Source organism: Pristiophorus japonicus, chromosome 1, assembly GCF_044704955.1.
Source record: "Pristiophorus japonicus isolate sPriJap1 chromosome 1, sPriJap1.hap1, whole genome shotgun sequence".
Taxonomy (NCBI): domain Eukaryota; kingdom Metazoa; phylum Chordata; class Chondrichthyes; family Pristiophoridae; genus Pristiophorus; species Pristiophorus japonicus.
The window spans coordinates 332,707,456-332,735,391 of NC_091977.1; the positions used below are offsets into that span (position 1 = coordinate 332,707,456).

The window sequence follows — 27,936 nt, forward strand, 5'->3', positions numbered from 1 at the left end:
TCCCGAACTCACCGACCTCTGTGGCCTCCCCAACTCACCGACCTCTGTGGCCTCCCGAACTCACCGACCTCTGTAGCCTCCCGAACTCACTGACCTCTGTGGCCTCCCGAACTCACCGACCTCTGTGGCCTCCCGAACTCACTGACCTCTGTGGCCTCCCGAACTCACCGACCTCTGTCGCCTCCCAAACTCACCGACCTCTGTGGCCTCCCGAACTCACCGACCTCTGTGGCCTCCCGAACTCACCGACCTCTGTGGCCTCCAGAACTCACCGACCTCTGTGGCCTCCCGAACTCACCGACCTCTGTGGCCTCCAGAACTCACCGACCTCTGTGGCCTCCCAAACTCACCGACCTCTGTGGCCTCCAGAACTCACCGACCTCTGTGGCCTCCCGAACTCACTGACCTCTGTGGCCTCCAGAACTCACCGACCTCTGTGGCCTCCAGAACTCACCGACCTCTGTGGCCTCCCGAACTCACTGACCTCTGTGGCCTTCAGAACTCACCGACCTCTGCGGCCTCCCGAACTGACCAACGTCTGTAGCCTCCCAAACTCTCGTACTTCTGGTCTCCCGAACTCACCGACTTCTCGGACCTCCGAACTTCCGACCTCCGGAACTCACGGACTCTACAGCTTTCGGACTCTGCCGAATTCACGGACTCTCCTGCTCTCAGGGACTCTCCCGCTCTCTCGGGAGAGGTTGTAGGGATGGAGGTCATTACAGAGATAAGCAGGGGCGAGGCCATGGAGGAATTTGAAAACAGGGATGTGAATTTTGAAATCGAGGCATTGCTTAACTGAGAGCCAAAGTAGGTCAGAGAGCACAGGGCTGATGGGTGAACAGTACTTGGTGCGAGTTAGGACACGGACAGCCAAGTGTTGGATGACCCCAAGTTTGCGTAGGGTAGAATGTGGGAGGCAAACCAGGAGTGTGTTGGAATAATCAAGTCTCGAGGTAACAAAGACATAGATGAGGGTTTCAGCAGAGAATGAGCTGAGGCAAGGGCCATGCCACGGAGGTGGAACTAGGCGGTCTTAGTTATGCTGCGGATATGCGGTCGGAAGCTATTTTCAGGGTCAAATATGACTCTAAGGTTGTGAACAGTGTGGTTCAGCCTCATTCACTCCTCATTAAAATGATTGCAGTCATAAATCTAGTCTAAGAACCCAAGTTCGAGAGCGGAAGTCCGTGAGTTCGTGAGGCCAGGAGTCCGAGGAGCAGGAGGGCAGGAGGTAGGCGAGGAATTCACTTCTGACAAGTATCAGAGAATCGGAGGAGCGGGCAGTTTAAAAAGAGCGGGAGTCGGAGGAGCAGAGGAGGTCGGGAGCAGCGAGGCCCCGTGCTGCCCAGCAGTCGGAGGTAGTTGCAGGGGCAGAAGGTAAAAAGAAATCGAAGTGTGACTTCACAGCCAAGAGGGTAAGAGATTGGCTGGTAAATTGGTGAGTATTTAATCTTTTTCTTTTTCTTTCCTGATCAGTAAGAAACCTTTGGCGTTGTTATCAACTAGGTTAATTTAAGGGTTATAGGTACCAACGATATATGTAAAAAACGGGATGAAGTCCTACAAACTGAACTTAGCGAGCTAGGAGTTAAATTAAAAAGCAGGATCTCAAATGTAGTAATCTGAGGATTGCTACCAGTGCCACGTGCTAGTCAGAGAAGGAATTACAGGATAGCTCAGATGAATACGTGGCTTGAGGAATCGTGCAAAGGAGAGGGATTCAAATTCCTGGGACATTGGAACTGGTTCTGTTGGAGGTGGGACCAGTACAAACCGGACGGTCTGCACCTGGGAAGGACCGGAATTGATGTCCGAGATGGAGTGTTTGCTAGTGCTGTTGGGGAAGGTTTAAAGTAAAAAGGCAGAGGGATGGGAATCTATGCAGGGAGGCAGAGGGAAGTAAAAAGGGAGCAGAAGCAAAAGGTAGGAAGGAGAAAAGCAAGAGTGGAGGGCAGAGAAATCAAGGGCAAAAATCAAAAAGGGCCACGTTGCAATATAATTCTAAAAGGACAAAGTGTGTTAAAAAAGGCTCTGAGACTCAATGCGAGGAGTATTCGTAATAAGGTGGATGAATTGACTGCGCAGATAGCTGTTAACAGATATGATGTAATTGGGATTATGGAGACATGGCTCCAAGGTAACCAAGGCTGGGAACTCAACATCCTGGGGTATTCAATATTCAGGAAGGACAGACAAGAGGGAAAAGGAGGTGGGGTAGCGTTACTGATTAGAGATTAATTAACAGTAAGGAAGGACGGTGCAAGGAAGGTAGTGCAGGGGCCCTTGCGGTCAAGCCCTGCAAAACAGATACACCGTTTTGAGTACTGTTGAGGGGGATGACTCATCAGGGGAGGGCAGCAGCAGCCAAGTTCATGGCACCGTGGCTGGCTCTGCTGCACAGGAGGGCAGGAAAAAGAGAGAGCGATAGTGATAGGGGATTCGATTGTAAGGGGAATAGATAGGCGTTTCTGCGGCCGCAACCGAGACTCCAAGATGGTATGTTGCCTCCCTGGTGCAAGGGTCAAGGATGTCTCGGAGCGGGTGCAGGACATTCTGAAAAGGGAGGGTGCACATTGGTACCAACAATATAGGTAAAAAAGGGGATGAGGTCCTACGAGACGAATTTAAGAAGCTAGGAGCTAAATTAAAACTTAGGACCTCAAAAGTAGTAATCTCGGGATTGCTACCAGTGCCACGTGCTAGTCAGAGTAGGAATCGCAGGATAGCTCAGATGAATACGTGGCTTGAGCAGTGGTGCAGCAGGGAGGGATTCAAATTCCTGGGGCATTGGAACCGGTTCTGGGGGAGGTGGGACCAATACAAACTGGATGGTCTGCACTTGGGCAGGACCAGAACCAATGTCCTCGGGGGAGTGTTTGCTAGTGCTGTTGGGGAGGAGTTAAACCAATATGGCAGGGGGATGGGAACCAATGCAGGGAGACAGAGGGAAACAAAAAGGAGACAAAAACAAAAGACAGAAAGGAGATGAATAAAAGTGGAGGGCAGAGAAACCCAAGGCAAAAAACAAAAAGGGCCACTGAATATAAAGGGGCTGCAGGAGAGGTCAAAACTAAAAATCATGGTTTAAAAACTAGTATTAAAACACTCTACCTAAATGCACGCAGCATTCGAAATAAAGTAAATGAGTTGACGGCACAAATCATTACAAATGGGTATGATTTGGTGGCCATTACAGAAACGTGGTTGCAGGGTGGACAATTCGGAAAGATAGACAAGAATGGAAAAGAGGTGGGGTAGCTCTGTTAATAAAGGATGATATCAGGACAGTTGTGAGAGACGATATTGGCTCTAATGAACAAAATGTTGAATCATTGTGGGTGGAGATTAGAGATAGTAAGGGGAAAAAGTCACTGGTCGGCGTAGTTTATAGGCCCCCAAATAATAACTTCACGGTGAGGCGGGCAATAATCAAGGGAATAATGGAGGCATGTGAAAAAGGAACGGCAGTAATCATGGGGGATTTTAACCAACATATCGATTGGTCAAATCAAATCGCACGGGGTAGCCTGGAGGAGGAATTCATAGAATGCATACGGGATTGTTTCTTAGAACAGTATGTTACAGAACCTACAAGGGAGCAAGCTATCTTAGATCTGGTCCTGTGTAATGAGACAGGAATAATAAACGATCTCCTAGTAAAAGATCCTCTCGGAATGAGTGATCACAGTATGGTTGAATTTGTCATACAGATTGAGGGTGAGGAAGTAGTGTCTCAAATGAGCGTACTATGCTTAAACAAAGGGGACTACAGTGGGATGAGGGCAGAGTTGGCTAAAGTAGACTGGAAACACAGACTAAATGGTGGCACAACTGAGGAACAGTGGAGGACTTGTAAGGAGCTCTTTCATAGTGCTCAATAAAAATATATTCCAGTGAATAAGAAGGGCGGTAAGAGAAGGGATAACCAGCCGTGGATAACCAAGGAAATAAAGGAGAGTATCAAATTAAAAACCAATGCATATAAGGTGGCCAAGGTTAATGGGAAACTAGAAGATTGGGAAAATTTTAAACGACAGCAAAGAATGACTAAGAAAGTAATAAAGAAAGGAAAGATAGATTACGAAAGTAAACTTGCGCAAAACATAAAAACAGATAGTAAAAGCTTTTACCGACATATAAAACGGAAGAGAGTGACTAAAGTAAATGTTGGTCCCTTAGAAGATGAGAAGGGGGATTTAATAATGGGAAATGTGGAAATGGCTGAGACCTTAAACAATTATTTTGCTTCGGTCTTCACAGTGGAAGATACAAAAACCATGCCAAAAATTGCTGGTGTCGGGAATGTGGGAAGGGAGGACCTTGAGACAATCACTATCACTAGGGAGGTAGTGCTGGACAGGTCCCCTGGTCCTGATGAATGCATCCCAGGGTATTAAAAGAGATGGCAAAAGTTATAGCAGATGCATTCGTTATAATCTACCAAAATTCTCTGGACTCTGGGGAGGTACCAGCAGATTGGAAAGCAGCTAATGTAACGCCTCTGTTTAAAAAAGGGGGCAGACAAAAGACAGGTAACTATAGGCTGGTTAGTTTAACAGCTGTAGTGGGGAAAATGCTTGAAACTATCATTAAGGAAGAAATAGCGGGAGATCTCGATAGGAATAGTGCAATCAAGCAGACGCAACATGGATTCATGAAAGGGAAATCATGTTTAACTAATTTACTGAAATTCTTTGAGGATATAATGAGCATGGTGGATAGAGGTGTACCGATGGATGTGGTGTATTTAGATTTTCAAAAGGCATTCGATAAGGTGCCACACAAAAAGTTACTGCAGAAGATAAAGGTACTCGGAGTCAGAGGAAATGTATTAGCATGGATAGAGAATTGTCTGGCTAACAGAAAGCAGAGAGTCGGGATAAATGGGTCCCTTTTCGGGTTGGAAATCGGTGGTTAGTGGTGTGCCACAGGGATCGGTGCTGGGACCACAACTGTTTACAATATACATAGGTGACCTGGAAGAGGGGACAGAGTGTAGTGTAACAAAATTTGCAGATGACACAAAGATTAGTGGGAAAGCGGGTTGTGTAGAGGACACAGAGAGGCTGCAAAGAGACTTAGATAGGTTAAGCGAATGGGCTAAGGTTTGGCAGATGGAATACAATGTCGGAAAGTGTGAGGTCAACCACCTTGGGGAAAAAAACAGTAAAAGGGAATATTATTTGAATGGGGAGAAATTACAATATGCTGCGGTGCAGAAGGACCTGGAGGTCCTTGTGCATGAATCCCAAAAAGTTAGTTTGCAGGTCTAGCAGGTAATCAGGAAGGCGAATGGAATGTTGGCCTTCATTGCGAGAGGGATGGAGTACAAAAGCAGGGAGGTCCTGCTGCAACTGTATAGGGTATTGGTAAGGCCGCACCTGGAGTACTAGGTGCAGTTTTAGTCACCTTACTTAAGGAAGGATATACTAGCTTTGGAGGGGGTACAGAAACGATTCACTGGGCTGATTCCGGAGATGAGGGGGTTACCTTATGATGATAGATTGTGTGGACTGGGTCTTTACTCGTTGGAGTTCAGAAGGATGAGGATGATCTTATAGAAACATTTAAAATAATGAAAGGGATAGACAAGATAGAGGCAGAGAGGTTGTTTCCACTGGTCGGGGAGACTAGAACTAGGGGGCACAGCCTCAAAATACGGGAGAGCCAATTTAAAACCGAGTTGAGAAGGAATTTCTTCTCCCAGAGGGTTGTGAATCTGTGGAATTCTCTGCCCAAGGAAGCAGTTGAGGCTAGCTCATTGAATGTATTCAAGTCACAGATAGATAGATTTTTAACCAATAAGGGAATTAAGGGTTACGGGGAGCGGGCGGGTAAGTGGAGCTGAGTCCACGGCCAGATCAGCCATGATCTTGTTGAATGGCGGAGCAGGCTCGAGGGGCTAGATGGCCTACTGCTGTTCCTAATTCTTATGTTCTTATGTTCTTATGTTCTTATGACATTAGCACTGATGATGTGGAAACTATATCGGTAGAGCAGCGAAACACCAAAGGGCAGAAGACGTAAGTGGGAGTTGTGTACAGACCACCAAACAGTTGTAGGGAGGTTGGGGATAGCATCAAACAGGAAATTAGGGATGCGTGCAATAAGGATACAGCAGTTATCATGGGTGACTTTAATCTGCATATTGATTGGGCTAATCAAACTGGTAGCAATATTGTGGAGGAGGATTTCCTGGAGTGTATAAGGGATGGTTTTCTAGACCAACTAGAGAGCAGGCCATCCTCGACTGGGTCTTGTGTAACGAGAGAGGATTAATTAGCAATCTGGTCGTGCGGGGTCCCTTGGGGAAGAGTGACCATAATATGGTAGAATTCTTCATTAAGATGGAGAATGACACAGTTAATTCAGAGACTAGGGTCCTGAACTTAAAGAAAGGAAACTTCGATAGTATGAGACATGAATTTGCTCGGATAGACTGGAGAATGATACTTAAAAGGTTGACCATGGATAGGCAATGGCAGACATTTATAAATCACATGGATGAACTACAACAATTGTACATCCCTGTCTGGTGTAAGAATAAAAAAGGGCAGGTGGTTCAACTGCGGCTAACAAGGAAAATAAGGGAAAGTGTTAAATCTAAGGAAGAGGCATATAAATTGGCCAGAAAAAGCAGCAAACCTGAGGACTGGGAGAAATTTAGAATTCAGCAGAGGAGGACTAAGGCTTTAATTAGGAGGGGGAAAATAGAGTCTGAGAGTAAGCTTTCAGGGAACATAAAAACTGACTGCAAAAGCTTCTACAGATATGTGAAGAGTAAAAGATTAGTGAAGACTAATGTAGGTCCCTTGCAGTCAAAATCAGGGGAATTCATAATGGGGAACAAGGAAATGGCAGACCAATTGAACAAATATTTTGTTTCTATCTTCACTAAGGAAAACACGAATAACCTCCCGAAAATACTAGGGGACCGAGGGTGTAGCGAGAAGGGGGAACTGAGGGAAATCCTTATTAGTCAGGAAATGGTGTTAGGGAAATTGAAGGGACTGAAGGCCGATAAATCCCCAGGACCTGATAGACTGCGTCCCAGAGTACTTAAGGAAGTGGCCCTAGAAATAGTAGATGCATTGGTGGTCATTTTCCAACATTCCATGGACTCTGGTTCAGTTCCTATGGATTGGAGGGTAGCTAATGTAAACCCACTTTTTAAAAAAGGAAGGAGAGAGAAAACAGGGAATTATAGACCGGCTAGCCTGACATCGGTGGTGGGGAAAATGCTGGAATCAATTATTAAAGATGTAACAGCAGCGCATTTGGAAAGTAGTGACAGGATTGGTCCAAGTCAGCATGGATTTATGAAAGGGAAATCATGCTTAACAAATCTTCTAGAGTTTTTTGAGGATGTAACTAGTAGAGTGGATAAGGGAGAACCAGTGGATGTGGTGTATTTGGACTTTCAAAAGACTTTTGAGAAGGTCCCACACAAGAGATTGGTGTGCAAAATTAAGGCACATGGTATTGGGGATAATGTATTGACGTGGATAGAGAACTGGTTGGCAGACAGGAAGCAAAGAGTAGGAATAAACGGATCCTTTTCAGAATGGCAGGCAGTGACTAGTGGGGTGCCGCAGGGTTCAGTGCTGGGACTCCAGCTACTTACAATATATAGTAATGATTTAGACAAAGGAATGGAATGTAATATCTCCAAGTTTGCAGATGACACTAAGCTGGACGGCAGTGCTAGCTGCGAGGAGGATGCTACTAGGCTACAGTGGGACTTGGACACGTTAGGTGAATGGGCAAATGCATGGCAGCTGCAGTATAATGTGGATAAGTATGAGGTTATCCACTTTGGTGGCAAAAACAGGAAGATAGATTATTACCTGAATGGTACAGATTAGTAAATGGGGAGGTGCAACAAGACCTGGGTGTCATGGTACATCAGTCATTGAAGGTAGGCATGCAGGTACAGCAGGCAGTAAAGAAAGCAAATGGTATGCTGGCCTTCATAGCGAGGGGATTTGAGTATAGGAGCAGGAAGGTCTTACTGCAGTTGTACAGGGCCTTGGTGAGGCCACACCTTGAATATTGTGTCCAGTTTTGGTCTCTGAATCTGAGGAAGGACATTCTTGCTATTGAGGGATTGCAGCGAAGGTTCACCAGACTGATTCCCGGGATGGCAGGACTGACATATGAAGAAAGACTGGATCGACTAGGCTTATATTCACTGGAATTTAGAAGAATGAGAGGGGATCTCATAGAAACCTATACAATTCTGACGGGATTGGACAAGTTCGATGCAGGAAGAATGTTCCCAATGTTGGTGAAGTCCAGAACCAGGGGTCACAGTCGAAGGGTAAGGGGTAAGCCATTTAGGACCGAGATGAGAAGAAACTTCTTCACTCAGAGAATTGTGAACCTGCGAAATTCTCTACAACAGAAAGTTGTTGAGGCCAGTTCGTTAGATATATTCAAAAGGGAGTTAGATGTGGCCCTTAGGCTAAAGGGATCAAGGGGTATGGAGAGAAAGCAGGAATGGGGTACTGAAGTTGCATGATCAGTTTGAATGGTGATGCAGGGTCGAAGGGCCAAATGGCCTACTCCTGCACCTACTTTCTATATTTCTATGTTTCATTGGCGTTACACTGAAAAGATGGACCAATATCAGGTGTTGTCTAAACGCAAGAACGATTGCCACAGGGTTTTTTCACTGCTTAAAAGGGAGGTCCATTGATGCTGCAGTACCTCATTCTCAGCATTGTTGAATGTACAGCTGCCTCAACAACCACAAGAAGGACAAGGAAAAGGAGCATTTATTTACAAATGCTGATGGCAGATCGCCACCATAGGGAGAGAGCCCGGGGGTTTTACGAGGATACATTAGAGGCTTTGGTTTTACCGGTGGAATGAAGGCGGGTGGTCCGGTACCAATTGGCAGGGGCCCTCGCCACAAGTCTGCCATACTATGTGGAGAGAGGTGGTACATCACCTCACGGGCAGCACTGTGGTCCCCAGGACCGACACCCAGTGCAGGAGTAACTTTAACAAGCTCATACGGGTGGTTATGATGAGTGAAGGCTTCAACATATGCTACATACCACCATCTGTACCACAAGCTTCTCACACTACTCAATGTATCACACCCATAGCACTTACCCACCAGCAATCTCTATCTAGCAACACTCACATCCACATCACACACCTTGCACAGAATGAGAGCTATTCAATTATGGCAGGCACAAGGGTCATTAGTTATTAAAATTCATGTCATATGTGTGGTATGTTTATGGATACATTTTGTGGTATCTCTCATTTCACCTTTGTGCCTAGGAGGACGCTGTGATACATCATAAGACAGGGATTGTATGATGGGGATGTGGTGAGCTACGGGGATCTGAGGTTTCATTCATGTGAATCTGAGTCTGATGAGCTGGCCCTGGACACCACGTCCAGAAGGCCAATTGTCTTGTTGCCTCTGCCCTCCCTCCTGTTCCTCCTCCTCCTTTTTCTCCTCCTCTGCCTCATCCTCTTCGTCCTCCTCTGCCTCATCATCCTCCTGAGGTAATCCCTCAATCCCGCAGTCCCCATGACTGTGAGAAAGTGTGAGCAGAAGCCTTTAACAAATAATGAGTGACTTTTGCACTTGAATAAACACTCACTGTCACCAAAAAAAATTTGAAATAACTAAAGCGAGTCTTTCAGCTGCAGGAAGTAGCAAACAGGCACTGAAACTGCAAAACCCCGTCAGGTACAGCTGATTGGGGATGGTGCCTTTTAATAACGCTGCTGCAGCCTGCTTCCTGCTGGTAGACACCAGCTCTCCCTGTCGTTGTTCTGCGCTGCCGTTAAGGTAAGAGGCTAAATCCAATGTTGGAGATCGGGTGTCCAGTGAGTGTTGCACACACGCTGATGTCACAATCTCCATCAGGGTGAACTCTCTGGCGCTAGGGTTTACCGCAAGCGCTACCAGCGCTGGAACCGGCATCAGCTGTCGTTACAGCTGTCAACGGCACTTCATCGCCATCTCTTGGCGCTAACAGTGTGGCGCAAACCACATAAATTTGCCCCCCCGCCACATCCCATGTGTTTAAATGGGGTTGGGATCTGTTCTAAATCTTACTCCTTCCATTTCTTTTGATGCTGACCTCCAAATAGGGGATGGGAATAAGTTTAATCTGCAGTCTATCTAATTCAGACAACCGAACTGTCAGTGTTTATTGCTGACATCAGTGTTTGGGGCCCAGTCAGTATAACACATGGGAGAGTGACTGTTGAGAAAACCTTTGGGGAAATGATTGTCTGTTGAAAGATCTAATGTCACTTTAATTTTTGTTAATTAAAATCTATTACTTGTGAAGCATAAATTGCTTAAAACTAAGCAGAATATATTAATGTAACAGTGTTGGGGGCGTGCAGCCTCAACTCCACCTTAGGAATGCTTGTGCCTCCATTTTAAAATTCTCATCCTTGTTTTCAAACCCCTCCATGGCCTCACCCCTCCCGATCTCAGTAATCTCCTCCAGCTCTACAGCACTCCAAGATATCTGCGCTCCTCCAACTCTGGCCTCTTGAGCATCCCTGATTTTAATCGCTCCACAATTGGCGGCTGTGCCTTTAGCTTCCAAGTCCGTAGGCTTTGGAATTCTCTCCCTAAATCTCTCCACCTCTTTTAAGATGCTCCTTAAAAACTACCTCTTTGATCAAGCTTTTGGTCATCTGCCTTAATATCTCCTTATGTGGCTCAGTGTCAAATTTTATTTTTCACCATGCCTGACGAACCTGATTGAATTTTTTGAAGAAGTGACTAAAGTAATGGACAGAGGAATGTCTGTGGATGTTATTTATATGGACTTCCAGAAGACATTTGAAACAGTTCCTCATAAGAGACTGTTAGCTAAAGTTGAAGCTCATGGAATTGAAGGTAAACTATTGACCTGGTTAGAAAATTGGCTGAGTGGCAGGAGACAGAGAGTAGGCATAATGGGCAGGTACTCTAATTTACAGGATGTGAATAATAGTGTCCCGCAAGGATCTGTGTTGGGGATTCAACTATTCACCATATTTATAAACAACTTAGATGATCGGTTAGAATGCCACATATCCAAGTTTGCTGATGACACAGGAGATGGCGATGAAGTGCCGTTGACAGCTGTAACGACAGCTGATGCCGGTTCCAGCGCTGGTAGCACTTCCGGTAGACCCTTTGTCAGCTACGTAGATGAAAGCAAAACATTACAAAGAGATTATTAATAAATGAAGTGAATGGGCAAAACTGTGGCAAATGGGATTCAATGTAGAGAAATGTGAAATCACATACTTTGGACCTAAAAAGGATACTTTCTAAATGGTGAAAAGCTAGAAACATTGGAGGTCGAAAGAGACTTGGGGGTCCAGGGACATAGATCATTAAAATGTCATGAACAGGTACAGGGAATAATAATTTAAAAAAAAAGGCAAATGGAATCCTAGCCTTTATATCTAGAGGACTAGAATACAAGAGGGCAGACGTTTTGCTACAGTTATACTAAGCCCTGGTTAGACCACACCTGGAGTACTGTGAGCAATTCTGGCCACCACACATTAGGAAGGATATAGTGGCCTTGGAGGAAGTGTTGTGTAGGTTTACCAGAATGATACCTGGACTCCAAGTGTTAAATTACGGAGAAATTACACAAACTAGGGTTGTATTCCATGGAATTCAGAAGGTTAAAGGGTGACTTGATTGACGTTTTCAAGCTATTAAGGGGAACAGATAGGGTAGAGAGAAACTATTTCCGCTGGTTGGGGAGTCTAGGACTAGGGGGCAGAAGGATAGTAGAAGTTTGGAACTCTCCTCCGCAAATGATGCTAGATCAGTTGTTAATTTTAAATGAGGTTGTTAGATTTCTGTTAATCAAAGGTATTCAGGGATATGGAATAAAAGCAGCTATATGGAGCCAGGTCACAGATCAGCCGTGATCTCACTGAATCCTGTTCCTATGATAACGCTCCTGTGAAGCGCCTTGGGATATTTTACTACATTAAACATGCTATATAAATACAAGATGTTGTTGTTGCCTTCAACATCTGGATTTCCTCTTCAAGCTTTCATCCAACTATATTTTCTCTCTACAATGCAAGCAAAATAATGTTACTTGGATGAGTCTACTCAGTTGATCTAACAATTGTTTGTCAGGTAGAGTTTGTTCATCTAAGAAAAACATTCACCCATTGAGTTGTTTTTTTATTCATTCTCGGGATGTGAGCTTCACTGACAACCCCGGCATTTATTGCCCAATTAGGATTGCCTTTGAGAAGGTGGTGTTAAACTGCCTTCTTGAACCACTGCAATCCATGTGGATTATAGATGCTTTACACAACTAAGTGGCTTGCAAGGCCATTTCAGAGGGCAGTTAAGAGTTAACCACATTGTTATGGATCTTGTGTCTGCTGTGGCTCAGTTGATAGCGCTCTCATCCGAGTCAGAAGGTTGTGGGTTCAATTCCCAATCCACGAGACTTTAGGACAAAAATCTAGGCTGACACTCCATTGCAGTGTTAACATACGAACATAAGAAATAGGAGCAGGAGTAAGCCATAAGGCCCCTCGAGCCTGCTCCACCATTCAATAAGATCATGGCTGATCCGATCATGGACTCAACTCCACTTCACTGCCCGCGCCCCATAATCCCTTATCCCTTTATCGTTTAAGAAACTATTTATGTCTTAAATTTATTTAATGTCCCAGATCCACAGCTTTCTGAGGCAGCGAATTCCACAGATTCACAACCCTCTGAGAGAAGAAATTTCTCTTCATCTCAGTTCTAAATGGGCGGCCCCTTATTCTAAGATCATGCCTTCTAGTTCTAGTCTCCCCCACCAGTAGAAACATCCTCTCTGCATCCACCTTGTCAAGCCCCTTCATAATCTTATTCGTTTCTATAAGATCACCTCTCAATTCCAATGAGTAGAGGCCCAACCTACTCAACCTTTCCTCATAAGTCAACCCACTCATCCCCGGGATCATCCTAGTGAACCTTCACTGAACTGCCTCAACAGCAAGTATATCCTTTCGTAAATATGGAAACCAAAACTGCATGCAGTATTCCAGGTGTGGCCTACCAATACCCTGTACAGATGTAACAAGACTTCCCTGCTTTTATATTCCATCCCCTTTGCAATAAAGGCCAAGATTCCATTGGCCTTCCTGATCACTTGCTATACCTGCATACTATTCTTTTGTGTTTCATGCACAAGTTCCCCCAGGTCCTGCTGTACTGCAGCACTTTGCAATCTTTCTCCATTTAAATAATAACCTGCTCTTTGATTTTTTTTCTGCCACAGTGCATGACCTCACACTTTCCAACATTATACTGCATCTGCCAAATTCTTGCCCACTCACTTAGCCTGTCTATGTCCTCCTGCAGCCTCTTTATGTCCTCCTCACACATTATCCTACCTCCCATCTTTGTATTGTTAGCAAACTTGGCTAATTACACTCAGTCCCTTCTTCCAAGTCGTTAATATAGATTGTAAATAGTTGGGGTCCCAGCACTGATCCCTGTGGCACCCCACTCGTTACTGATTGCCAACCAGAGAATGAACCATTTATCCTGACTCTCTGTTTTCTGTTTTGTCAGCCAATCTTCTATCCATGCTAATATATTACCCCCAATCCCGTGAACTTTTATCTTGTGCGGTAACCTTTTGTATGGTACCTTGTCAAATGCCTTCTGGAAGTCCAAAAACACCACATCCACTGGTTCCCCTTGATCCACCCTGTTCGTTACATCTTCAAAGAATTCCAGCAAATTTGTCAAACATGACTTCCCCTTCATAAATCCATGCTGACTTTGCCTGACCAAATTTTGCTTTTCCAAATGTCCTGTTACTGCTTCTTTAATAATGGACTCCAACATTTTCCCAAGCACAGAAGTTAGGCTAACTGGTCTATGGTTCCTGCTTTTTGTCTGCCTCCTTTTTTGAATAGGGACGTTACATTTGCAGTTTTCCAATCTGCTGGGACCTCCCCAGAATCCAGGGAATTTTGGTAAATTACAACCAATGCATCCACAATCCCTGCCGCTACTTCTCTTAAGACCCGAGGATGCAAGCCATCAGGTCCAGAGGATTTATCTGCCTTTAGTCCCATTATCTTACTGAGCATCGCCTCCTTCGTGATTGTGATAAGTTCCTCCCCCGCTATAGCCTCTAGACTATCCACTGTTGGAATATTGTTGGTGCCCTCTAGTGTTGAGGGAATGCTGCACTGAATGGTGCCGTCTTTTGGATGAGACGTTAAACCAAGGCCCCATCTACTGTCTCAGGTGGACGTAAAAGATCCGATGGCACTATTTCGAAGAAGAGCAGGGGTGTTCTAGGCAATATATATCCCTCAATCAACATCTAAAACAGATTATCTGGTCATCACATAGCTGTTTGTGGGAACTTGCGGTACATAAATTGGATGCTGTGTTTCCTACATTTAAAAAAAAGTACTTAATTGGCTGTAAAGCGCTTTGAGATGCCGGTGGTCGTGAAGTCTTTTCATATAGGCCAGACAGGTTAGGACTGCAGGTTTCCTACCCTAAAGGGCATTAGTGAACTAGTTGGATTTTTACCTTAATCTGGTAGTTTCATGGTCACCATTACGGATACTAGTTTTTTATTCCAGATTTATTTAATTAACTGCATTTAAAATCCCCTGCTGCCATGGTGGGATTGTAACTCATGTCTCTGGATTTTTAGTCCAGGCCTCCTGGATTAGCTCCGTAAAATAATGCTTCAGAAAGCTGTGGATTTGGGACATTAAATAAATTTAAGACATAAATAGTTTCTTAAACGATAAAGGGATAATGGATTGAGTCCATGATCGGATCAGCCATGATCTTACTGAATGGTGGAGCAGGCTCGAGGGGCCTTATGGCCTACTCCTGCTCCTATTTCTTATGTTGGTATGTTAACACTGCACTGGAGTGTCAGCCTAGATTTTTGTGCTCAAGTCTCGTGGATTGCTAACGTACCCGTTGTTGTTGTCCCACCTGTGACAGGATCTGTGGCTATTGTTTTGGACAGTTCAGCCACCAAAGAACTCACTTCAGGAGTGGGAGCAAGTCCTCCTTGATTCCGAGGGACTGCCTATGATGATTTTTTTTTTTATAAATTCGTAGCCAATCGTTTCCAATTCTTTGTCAAGTCACAAACGCCAGAGGTCACCCTGCACCAGTCAAGGATCACTCTGCGCCAATGCTCTTAGCCAAAAGGCCTAGAGCCACTGCACCGTTCCTGGAAGTACTGCAATACCAGGTTCGTGCCATGGAGGTGGATGGGTCAGGTCCCCCACACACCTATGATGATGTTGTGAAAGTTCACACAGCAGCTGTCTCATCAATGCATTGCAGCTTGCCTTTATCTTACACGCCTCACAGCAGAATGACCACATTTTGTATCATAATCCATTCTAGCATTTTCTGTTTTTATTTCAGATTCCAGCATTCGCAGTACGCAGTATTTTGCTTTTGTATTAACGTTTCCAAATAGCTCGGTGCCGTTGCGCATGCGCAGATCGTACACCCAGGTCGGAGCCATTGCGCATGCGCCGGGCATACTCCCAGGTCGGAGCCGTTGCGCACGCGTGAATGAGCTCGGCCGGTGGGCGGGGCCCGGCATGATGGACCGGGTGGCGGTGGTGAAGTTGGGTGTGGTGGCCGGGGCTGGAGTGTGTGTAGTATTTGGAGGGGCTGTGTTAGCACAGTACATCTTCACCATGAAGAAGAAAGCGGGTCGCAAGACCAAGATCATCGAGATGGTGAGTGAGCGGGGCCTGGTCACAGCCCGGGGATTGGGTTAGTCCCGGTCCGGGGTGTGGCCTCCGCCCTCTACCGAAGTCACAAAGGTGCAGAAACCGATGCTCACCTCAGGGCTCACCAGGCGTCAGCCGCCGTCACGGTGAGAACAGGACCCGGGACCCGGCTCACAAAGGCCCCCATCCCCCCCCCCCCGGCAGCGCAGAGACAGTGGAGGACAGTAGCTGGTCTCCCGACAAATGTCAGGCCGGGGAGGACATGAGCCAGGTGAGGTGCTTGCAGCCGGTGAGAGTTCCGGGTTATTGATCAGCTGCAATGGTGAAGATTAGTTCCATTTGCAGATCTGAGAACTAACTCACTGGCAATAACCTTACAGCAAAGCCTGTAGAGCCAACAGGCAGACTAGAGTTATACTGCCAGTACAGTTTGTATTGAGCTTAGTCACAAAGGTCAAACTAGCAGATTCGGATCTTTAGATGCCTAGGCACTAAGCTCTGGAATTCCCTCCCTAAATCTTTCTGCCTCTACCTCCTTTAAGAAATTTTGTTTGATAATGCTCTGGTGAACCACTTTGGGACGTTTTACTATGTTAAAGGCACTATATAAAGGCCGGATATAAAAGGGGTCAGAGGGTTTAGTAAGAAGGAGGAACTGAGGGAAGTCCTTATTAGTCGGGAAATTGTGTTGGGGAAATTGATGGGATTGAAGGCCGATAAATCCCCAGGGCCTGATGGTCTGCATCCCAGAGTACTTAAGGAGGTGGCCTTGGAAATAGCAGATGCATTGACAGTCATTTTCCAACATTCCATAGACTCTGGATCAGTTCCAATGGAGTGGAGGGTAGCCAATGTAACCCTACTTTTTAAAAAAAGGAGGGAGAGAGAAAACAGGGAATTATAGACCGGTCAGCCTGACATCGGTAGTGGGTAAAATGATGGAATCAGTTATTAAGGATGTCATAGCAGTGCATTTGGAAAGAGGTGACATGATAGGATTTGTAAATAGATAGCATGGATTTGTGAAAGGGAAATCATGCTTGACAAATCTTCTGGAATTTTTTGAGGATGTTTCCAGTAGCGTGGACAAGAAAGAATCAGTTGATGTGGTGTATTTGGACTTTCAGAAGGCTTTCGACAAGGTCCCACACAAGAGATTAATGTGCAAAGTTAAAGCACATGAGATTGGGGGTAGTGTGCTGACGTGGATTGAGAACTGGTTGGCAGACAGGAAGCAAAGAGTAGGAGTAAATGGGTACTTTTCAGAATGGCAGGCAGGGACTAGTGGGGTACCACAAGGTTCTGTGCTGGGGCCCCAGCTGTTTACATTGTACATTAATGATTTAGACGAGGGGATTAAATGTAGTGTCACAAATTTGCGGATGACACTAAGTTGAGTGGCAGTGTGAGCTGCGAGGAGGATGCTATGAAGCTGCAGAGTGACTTGCATAGGTTAAGTGAGTGAGCAAATGCATGGCAGGTGAAGTATAATGTGAATAAATGTGAGGTTATCCACTTTGGTGGTAAAAACAGAGAGACAGACTATTATCTGAATGGTGACAGATTAGGAAAAGGGGAGGTGCAACGCGACCTGGGTGCCATGGTACATCAGTCATTGAAGGTTGGCATGCAGGTACAGCAGTCGATTAAGAAGGCAAATGGCATGTTGGCCTTCATAGCGAGGGGATTTGAGTACAGTGGCAGGGAGGTGTTGCCACAGTTGTACAGGGCCTTGGTGAGGCCACACCTGGAGTATTGTGTACAGTTTTGGTCTCCTAACTTGAGGAAGGACATTCTTGCTATTGAGGGAGTGCAGCAAAGGTTCCCAGGATGGTGGGACTGACATATCAAGAAAAACTGGATCAACTGGGCTTGTATTCACTGGAATTCAGAAGAATGAGAGGGGATCTCATAGAAACGTTTAAAATTCTGACGGGTTTAGACAGGTTAGATGCAGGAAGAATGTTCCCAATGTTGGGGAAGTCCAGAACCAGGGGTCACAGTCTAAGGATAAGGGGTAAGCCATTTAGGACTGAGATGAGGAGAAACTTCTTCACCCAGAGAGTGGTGAACCTGTGGAATTCTCGACCACAGAAAGTTGTTGAGGCCAATTCACTAAATATATTCAAAAAGGAGTTAGATGTAGTCCTTACTACTAGGGGATCAAGGGGTATGGCGAGAAAGCAGGAACGGGGTACTGAAGTTGCATGTTCAGCTATGATCTCATTGAATGGTGGTACAGGCTCGAATGGCCTACTCCTGCACCTATTTTCTATGTTTATATAAATGCAAGTTGTTATAAAATGTGGCTGGAGCAAAATCCAAGTCGTGGGTAACTGTTTGGGGTGTTCTTGCAGCTTTTTTTGCATTGTGATTGGAAATCAGATTGCTTACCTGATTCCAGAGATGCACTGTCACGTATACAATGTACACCAAAAAACTGATAACTGACCAGGGAATCAGAAATGGATCTAGGGTTACTGAGGCACTGATTCTGAGTGTATAACTTACCAATTCTATACTTGCAATTGGGAGTTGAGTGAATTTCATCTTTATTTGCCACTATAAATTTTCGTTGATTCTCAAACATCATCAAAAATCACACTTGTCTATAAACTCCAACATTGACTGCTATAAGGAGCTTTCTTTTAAGGTGGACATGATTTTTGTAGCAAGTATCAAGTTTCCGAATGGTTGGTTTGCACGGAGCTGGCCTTTAGGCTAAAAGTGGAAATGCTCTGAATGCCATAACTTGCCTTTTCCCACTACAGATGCTGACTGGCCTATTGTGTGTTTGTAGCATTTTCTTTTTATTTCAGTTTTCGAACATTTGCACTTTTTTCCTTTTAAATTTATTGCCAGATATAGCTTTTGAATGCTCTCAGATGTTCCTGGTGGGCATGTGGGTTTAATTTGAGAGTGTGCTGTACCGAAGAAGACACTTTGTGTGACAGGCGAGGCAAATATACACTTGAGCTAGAGTGCATGATTACCAGATCTACTGTGCTGCATTGCACTACTCTGATAAATATGAAAGCAGCAGCTCGGATTGAACTGACGCAGGAAATGCATAGTCCTGACGCAGTGAAAATCCATTAACACTTTTCCCAAAGGGATCCTTTAAACCACATGTCAGTATGTAAGCAGCTACTTATTGTGTGACATATTGGCAATGTATTATTAACATGGCGTAGCTGGTGACAGATCATTCAAATTCTTGTGAAAGTGGTATATCACATTTTTCTAAAGATCTGTATGTGCGTTCATGGATACTACAGTAATTCCTGTGCCATTGAAGCATCCTGCTTAAAGGTTGTGCATAGAAATAGTTTCCCTTCCCTTTAGTCTCCATCACTTCATCCCTGTCCTGCTCAAAATAAGTGTTCTAGTAGTTGTTCACTTAGTTGCCTACCTATACTCCCCACTTTTTCAGTCAGCATTTCCAGTCCAGGTCGTGCATAGTCTGGAAAGCCAGCTGTTTTCAGGGGTGCTAAAATTTCCCCATGACATGTCATGATTCACTTATGCACGTACACTGAAAATAACATAAGGATTAGGAGCAAGATTAGGCCATTTGAGCCTACTTTGCCATTCAGTAAGATCATGGCTGACTTCAACACTTTCCTGCCTGATCCCCATATCCCTTGATTCCCCATGAGACCAAAAATCTGTATCAGCCTTAAATATACTCAACGATTCAGCATCCACAGCTCTTTGGGTAGAGAATTCCAAATATTCACAACCCTATGAGTGAAGAAATTCTTCCTCATCTCATTCTTAAATGGTTGACTTCTTATTCTGTCTATGCCCGCTAGTTCTAGACTCTCCAAGGGAAGCAATCTCTCAGCATCTACCCTTCAGAATCTTATATGTTTCAATGAGATCACCTCTCATGCTTCTAAACTGAAACATCGTGCATGCTCAGAAGAGGTTAATTTTAGTGAATCACAGAACAAGTTCAGCAGTCCCTGTGTCTCCACATGTATGGGGGCATGCCTAGCCAGATTAGGGATATGAGGAGACATCACACTGCCTCCAGTGACACTCCTTGGTGCTGCTGAGCTTTCTCCTTAATGCAGAATCACAGTACACTTAAACACTAGAAAATGCACCACGAAAGGGTCCAAAATTACACCATCAGAGGTCACTTTCCCCATTACAATGCAAAAAAATGCACTTTTGTGACCTTAAGTTTTTTTCCCCCCTATAGTACAACTGCTTGAATATTGGGTGCAACTGCAGTTTAAGTCATGAGTAGTTGATGTCACGTTTCACTCCCATTGTAATTACTCCTTTTTGTATGTCATAAGTAAGGCTATTGGGTTTCAATTTTCACAGAAAAGCCATTTGAGTTGAGTTTTATTTCCAAATCGTGAAATCCAATGTAATAAAGGAACTCAAGTAATCCAATTGCCTTGGAAGTACTGGTCTTGGTCACATCTTTATTGAGGGTTATTTTCCAGTTGTACTTTGCCTTTTGATTTGTCAGTATTATGTGGGCTAGTCAGCTTTTCAGAGTTCTGTAGGTTGACATATATGCAGTCTTTGCTTGATACAAGGAATTTAACTCCGGAGCAATGATGTGTGGTCCAGAATATAATTTCAATATAAATTGAATAATTGACCACAAAGCTATGTATTTGTTATCTGACAAAAATACCACCACAATTGTGATACCTATATATTTCGGCTTAACTTGGTTTCTGAAATGAGAGGGAATGGGGTTGTAGGCCATTCCAGACTATAAATGTGGGTGCCACCAATCCTAGCCCAGGGAACGGTAAACTTGCCTTGTTGTGACATGTATCCAGACCCCTCAGTGTTGTGGACTAGGCCATGTGAATTATAATTTTAGAGTAAGCTGAGCAGTTTTCTGTATCTTCCGAAGTATTACAATAGATGTCTCAAATATTTTGTATATTTTTAGTGTATATTTTTAATTTATATTTGAGATTGGCCCTTTACAAGTATACATGCAAGAAGTTGCCTTTCATAATTATTGAGCAGCATTTGTACATTGTAGTAGAAACATGCTCAATGTAACATTTGGTACCAGTAATAAATTCAACTATCTCACTTTTGTCAATTTCAGTTTTTACACTCATCTGAAAATTTACATGTTTAAATGAAAAAACTAGAAATTATACAAACTTGGTGAAAGAACAAACAAAATTGACAGTGCGCTTAATGGAAGCAACTGTTGTACTGTAAGGCAAACATTGAACGAATCCTTTAAATCATGTGGCACCAGACATGTGAAATAAATGTTGCTGTGTAATAATTTTGAAAGGCTACTTCACTAGTCACTTTGGAAAACAACTTCAGTAAGTTTGCAATAGCTCCACTTAAAAAAATTCATTCTCAGGATGTGGGCGTGGTTGGCAAGGCTGGCATTTATTGTGCATCCCTAGTTGCCCCTTGAAAAGGTGGTGGTGAGCTGCCGCCTTGAACCGCTGTGTGATGGCTGCAGGTACTCCGACAGTGCTGTTCGTTAGGAAGTTGCGGGATTTTTACCCAGCGACGAAAAAGAAGTGGTGATACATGTACAAGTTGGGATGGCGCATGACTTTCGCAACCTGCATTTTTATTTGGCTATAACAGGGGCGTGATAAACCATCCAAGATCATGCATTGAGAAACCAAAAAATGCATCAACAACAATTTGTATTTATAATAGACCCTTTAAATAGTAAAACATCTCGAGGCGCATCATAGGAACATTATTAGACGCTTTCATCACAAGATTATTGCAAATGAGGAAAGCCATTCGGCCCATCTGAATTAATTTATCCAGGAAGATCCTGAAGTTTCTCCCATGGTAGTATCCAGTAGATTCCTTAAACAATCCCAGGTTTTTTTATCTTCACTATTCAGTCCGAAAGTTTAATTCACACATTCATCACTCTGGGTAAAGAAGGATTTCCTGATATTGGTGCTAAAATTTCCTTTTGCTAGTCCCTTTGCATGCTAGATAATTTCCAGTTGGTGAGTCAGTCATTATGGTCAGTGTTGTGTATCTGTAAAGCATGCACTCCCATGTTCCGCCACCTGGGAGCTCATCCCCTGAAGTCCCAAGGGATCCCAGCATCCCTTGGGAGCACTATATATAAGCCGGTCCCGAAGGCCTGTTCATCACTCTGGAGTGTCTTATTAAAGTCACTGTTACTTTAACCTCCCTGTGTGCAGCCTCATCTATGTTAGGAACACAATAACTGGCGACGAGAATACGAATCCAACGCAAAGATGCAGCAAACTGTGGGCATCCTGGAGAAGTGCTCGGAGGGTGAGGACTGGGAAGCCTATGTTGAACGGCTAGACCAGTACTTTTTAGCCAAAGAGCTGGATGGAGAAGGAAGCGCTGCAAAAAGGAGAGCGGTCTTCCTCACAGTCTGCGGGGCACCGACCTACAGCCTCATGAAGAGTCTTCTGGCTCCGGTGAAACCCACAGATAAGTCGTATGAGGAGCTGTGTACACTGATTTGGGAGCACCTTAACCCGAGGGAGAGCGTGCTGATGGCGAGGTATCAGTTCTACACGTGCCAGCGATCTGAAGGTCAGGAAGTGGTGAGCTACGTCGCCGAGCTAAGGCGACTTGCAGGACAATGTGAGTTTGATGGCTACCTGGAGCAAATGCTCAGAGACTTTTTTTGTACTGGGCATTGGCCACGAGACCATCCTACGAGAACTTTTGACTAGAGACACCGACCCTCAGTAAGGCCATTGCGATAGCACAAGCGTTTATGTCCACCAGTGATAACACTAAACAAATCTCTCAGCACACAAGCGCTAGCAATGTTCATAAATTAACTGGAACTGTGTTTGCAAGCAGAAATGTACAGGGCAGAACCCACGAGTCTGCAACTGCCAGCAGGCCTCAGGTGACCCAGATGACTGAGTCCCCAACAAAGGATGAAGGCAAGGCAATTCACACCTTGTTGGTGTTGTGGAGGCTTTCATTCAGCCTATTCATGCCACTTCAAAGGGTATGTTTGCAAGAGCTGTGGAACAATGGGGCACCTCCAACGTGCTTGCAAGCTCTGCAAAACTTGCTAACCACCACGTGGCAGAAGATCGATCCATGATGGGTCAAAGCAATTTCGAGCCTCAGAGAGAGGAGGCAGATGCTGAAGTACACGGGGCGCACACATTTTCGACGAAATGTCTACCTATAATACGAAACGTAAAATTGAATGGCTTACCTGTAGCCTTGGAACTGGATACTGGCGATGGCCAATCCATCATGAGTAAAAAGATGTTTGCCTTGTTGCACCACAGTCTCTCATTCAGACCAGCCCTGAGCCCCATCCACAGGAAACTAAGAACATACACCAAACAGCTTATCACTGTCCTGGGCAGCGCCATGGTCAAGGTCACCTACGAGGGCACGGTGCACGAACTGCCACTCTGGATTGTCCCGGGTGATGGCCCCACACTGTTTGGAAGGAGCTGGCTGGGCAAAATCCGCTGGAACTGGGATGACATCCGAGCGCTATCACATGTCGATGAGGCCTCATGTACCCAGGTTCTTTCTGAACAAATTTCCTTCCCTTTTTGAGCCAGGCATTGGAAACTTTTCCAGGCCTAAGGTGCGGATCCACTTAGTCCCAAAGGCACGACCCATTCACCACAAGGCGCGAGCGGTACCTCACATGATGAGGGAGAGAGTGGAAATCGAGCTGGACAGGCTGCAATGCTAGGGCATCATTTCCCCGGTGGAATTCAGCGAGTGGGCCAGCCCGATTGTTCCAGTACTCAAAAGTGATGGCACAGTCAGGATTTGCGGCGATTATAAAGTAACTATTAATAATTTCTCGCTACAGGACCAATACTCGCTACCTAAGGCAGACGACCTATTTGCGACGCTGGCAGGAGGCAAGACATTCACCAAGCTCTACCTGACTTCGGCTGACATGACGCAGGAGCTGGAGGAGTCTTCGAAGGGCCTCACCTGCATCAACACGCACAAGGGGACTGTTCATCTACAACAGATGCCCGTTTGGAATTCGGTCGGCTGCAGCGATCTTCCAGAGAACCTGGAGAGCCTACTCAAGTCGGTACCACACACGGTGGTCTTTCAGGACGACATATTGGTCATGGGTCGGGACACCGCTGAGCGCCTACAAAACCTGGAGGAGGTCCTCCAGCGACTGGATCGCGTAGGGCTGCGGCTGAGGAGGACGAAATGTGTCTTCGTGGCAACAGAAGTGGAGTCTTTGGGGAGAAAGATCGCTGCGGACAGCATTCGGCCCACAGACGCCAAGACAGAGGCTATCAAGAACGCGCCCAGGCCACAGAACGTCACGGAGCTGCGGTCGTTCCTGGGACTCCTCAACTATTTTAGTAACTTCCTACCGGGGTTAAGCACCCTCTTAGAGCCCCTACATGTGCAAAGGTGAGAACTGGGTATGGGGGAAAAAAACAAGTAATTGCTTTTGAGAAAGCCAGAAACATTTTATGCTCCAACAAGCTGCTTGTATTGTCTCACCCGTGTAAAAGACTTGTGCTAACATGTGGCGCGTCGTCGTACGGAGTCGCGTGTGTATTACAACAAGCTAACGTTGCGGGGAAGTTGCAACCTGTCGCCTATGCTTCCAGGAGCTTGTCTAAGGCTGCGAGGGCCTACAGCATGATTGAGAAAGAGGCATTAACGTATGTGTTCGGAGTAAAGAAAATGCATTAGCACCTGTTTGACCTCACATTTGAGCTGGAAACAGATCACAAGCCCCTCACATCTCTGTTCGCTGAAAACAAGGATAAATATTAATGCCTCAGCCCACATACAAAGGTGGGCACTCGCGCTATCAGCGTATAACTACCATCCGCTACAGGCCAGGCACCAAGAACTGTGCGGATGCTCTGTCGGCTACCATTGCCTGCCACGCGGGTGGAAATGGTGCAGCCTGCAAACTTGTTGATGGTGGCGCAGCCCGCAGACTTGTTGATGGTCATGGAAGCGTTTGAAAATGATAAATCACCTGTCACGGCCAGCCAGATTAGGACTTGGACCAGCCAAGATCCTCTGCTGTCCCGAGTAAAAAAAAAAAACTGTGTACTGCATGGGAGCTGGGCCAGCATCCCCGGTGAAATGCAAGAGCCAATCAAGCCGTTCCAGCGGCGAAAGGACAAGCTGCGGTTCACAGACTGCCCTGAACAACCCACAGCAGACACCACCTTTTTCGTCCCCACAATACACACCCAAAGAATCAACGATACCACGTCGGACCAGGAAATCGAACCCATCACGCCCAACAGCCCAGCAAGGCCAGGCTCACCTAGCAGCCCTGCAGGGCCAACAAACGCCTGCCCAGCGAGGGCACAGTCAACACACCAGAATGGACATTTGTACCGAGGCGATCCACCAGGGAAAGAAAGGCTCCCGACCGCCTCACCTTGTAAAAAGTTTTCACTTTGACTTTGGGGGGCAGTGATGTGTATCTGTAAAGCATGCACTCCCATGTTCCGCCACCAGGGAGCTCAGCCCCTGAAGTCCCAAGGAATCCCAGCATCCCTTGGGAGCACTTAATATAAGCCGGCCCCTAAGGCCTGTTCCTCACTCTGGAGTGTCTTATTAAAGACTGAGGTCACTGTTACTTTAACCTCCCTATGTGCAGTCTCATCTGTGTTAGGAACACAATAATCAGCACTCCCCATGCCCTGCTTGTTGTGCAGTACAAATGCTTGGCTTCACATCAGCGTCAGTCTTCGAATCTACCTCGCCAGTAATGGTCATCTTTTCATCTGAATCATTCAGGTGCATGTTACTGGCCCGGAATTTGCAGTGGGTAATAAGTGAACTAACAGCATTTTCTGTTATTATCCCTTTGAAACTGACCATAACTTCAGGATGTAGCGCATGCGCATCCTAATGCGGAAATCTGGAAGTTGCGGTCAGTCATTCACTGCTCCGACACTGGCTGTGCTGTGGCACCACTTACCCCCACCCCACTCCACAGCTTGTAATCAGGGAAACTGACGAAAACTTTGGCTCTTCGTAATATTGCTGTTAAAGACCCCTTTAAAAGGTAGACCCTTTCGGATTAGGTGTAACTATGGCTTTAACAGTATAGTAACTGCTTAAAAAAATGAATTTTAATTTTGTGGAGTGTCAAATTTATCCATTTTAATTTTTAAAAAAAATTAAAATTGAGAAACTTAAAAATGTTTAAGAATGCTCTTCTTTATTTGAGGTTTACCTTTTCTCCACGTGAGAGCCCCAATCTTTGCTTTGTTATAATTTTTAAGAAGTTAGTATCAAAGGAGCTTACTCATTTCCTAGGTCTCTGAGCATTCTGCATTCTGATTGGCTGCTTAGACAGCTTGTTGACGTCACAGCAGCTCGCATTAGGAATTAGGCTGATAGCCTCTTGTTGGCCGGCATGGCCTCCTCCCGTGCTGTAGGGAATGCCCATTCACTTACGCTGATTTCAGTTGCACATCAGAAAAGGCAAACTTCTCACCACAGAGATTAAGATCTTGTGGGAAGCTTACTTTGGAGCCAGCGGCGAATGGTTTTGCTTCGCTGCTGACTGCAAATTACGCCAATTATGTCTGCGGCTCTGAGCATCTAGTTTTTACAGTGCCTTGCACTCAATATTGTATCATGTATATTTTAAATCCACCTATTTAGTTATTTCAATTTGTGGATAATTGGGTCTCAGTTGTGGCTCAATGAGTAGCAATCTCGCCTCTGAGTCAGAAAGTTGTGGGTTCATGTCCCACTCCAGAGACTTGAGCTGACACTCCAGTACAGTACTGAGGGAGTGCTACACTGTCAGAGGTGCCGTCTTTCGGGTGAGATGTTAAACCAAGGCCCCGTCTGTCCTTGCGGGTAAAAGATCGCATGGCAAAATGCTGGGCCAATATTTATCCCTCAACCAAGACCACAAAAGCAGATTATTTGATCATTTATCTTATTGATGTTTGTGGGACTTGCTGTGCGCAAATCGGCTGCAAAGCATTTTGGGATGTCCTGAGGCCATGAAAGGTGCTATATAAATGCAAGTTTGAGCATGCCCTCACCTCCCTCTCTCTCCCTTCAGGGATAGAAACATAGAAAATAGGTGCAAGAGTAAGCCATTCGGCCCTTCGAGCCTGCACCACCATTCAATAAGATCATGGCTGATCATTCACCTCAGTACCCCTTTCCTGCTTTCTCTCCATACCCCTTGATCCCTTTAGCCGTAAGGACCATATCTAACTCCCTCTTAAATATATGCAATGAACTGTCATCAACAGCTCTCTGCGGTAGGGAATTCCACAAGTTAAAAGATAATTTCATACTTCTATGAAGCAATAGGTATTGCTTTCAGAATGTGTGTTGTAATGTGGGTTTCCATCTTTGGCTTTTGCAAGAACTGTTCTGCAAGTGCTGCCTATTGTGACATTCAGTTTCCTTTTCATCTTGATGGGTTTTGCAAAAAAAGTGTTGTTTTCCAGAGTTCGAACAGTGAAGTACTGCGGAGGAGTCGGCTGTTTTGTAAGAATAGCTTACCAAGATATATGCTGTTAATCTTCACCTGATGTGTAAATGCTGTCTTTTTCTATTTGATATTATAACTAATATCATGGATTGAATTACTAACTATACTGTTGATTGAGAATTCCAGTTTATTGGAGCTAAAAAAGCAAGCAGAATAAGAGGGAATTTTAGAAATCATCACACTTAAGCAAGAAATAATACATGCCATTGGAATTTTAAAGCCAGACTTTGAAACGTTTATATTCCTAATATCTTAAACACTGATACAAAAGTTTGGATTTGTATGATGAGTTAATTCATTACTTTGCAATGATTTAGACAAAGAAATTGAATGTAATATCTCCAAGTTTTCAGATGACACTAAGCTGGGTGGCAGTGTGAGCTGTGAGGAGGGTGCTAAGAGGCTGCAGGGTGACTTGGACAGGTTAGGTGAGTGGGCAAATGCATGGCAGATGCAGTAAAATGTAGATAAATGTGAGGTTATCCACTTTGGTGGCAAAAACAGGAAGGCAGAATATTATCTGAATGGTGAAAGATTAGGAAAAGGGGAGGTGCAACGAGACCTGGGTGTCATGGTACATCAGTCACTGAAAGTTGGCATGCAGGTACAGCAGGCAGTAAAGAAGGCAAATAGCATGTTGGCCTTCATAGCGAGATGATTTGAGTATAGGAGCAAGGAGGTCTTACTGCAGTTGTACAGGGCCTTGGTGA

At 45.1% G+C, this 27,936-nt stretch overlaps 1 protein-coding gene across 2 annotated transcripts in view; it reads left to right on the top strand.

The window, feature by feature from the left end:
- Positions 1 to 15,579: 15,579 nt before the first annotated feature.
- nt5c3a (5'-nucleotidase, cytosolic IIIA) overlaps positions 15,580 to 27,936 on the top strand; it is a 37,458-nt gene continuing 25,101 nt past the window's right edge. The window contains exon 1 of one of the 2 annotated variants that reach the window (XM_070889236.1): positions 15,580 to 15,753. In XM_070889236.1, the coding sequence (XP_070745337.1) occupies positions 15,613 to 15,753 (141 nt within the window). In that variant the 5' untranslated portion in view covers positions 15,580 to 15,612. Of the gene's footprint in view, positions 15,754 to 27,209; positions 27,223 to 27,936 lie in introns of those variants that run through there. The other variant, XM_070889252.1, reaches the window with a different exon arrangement.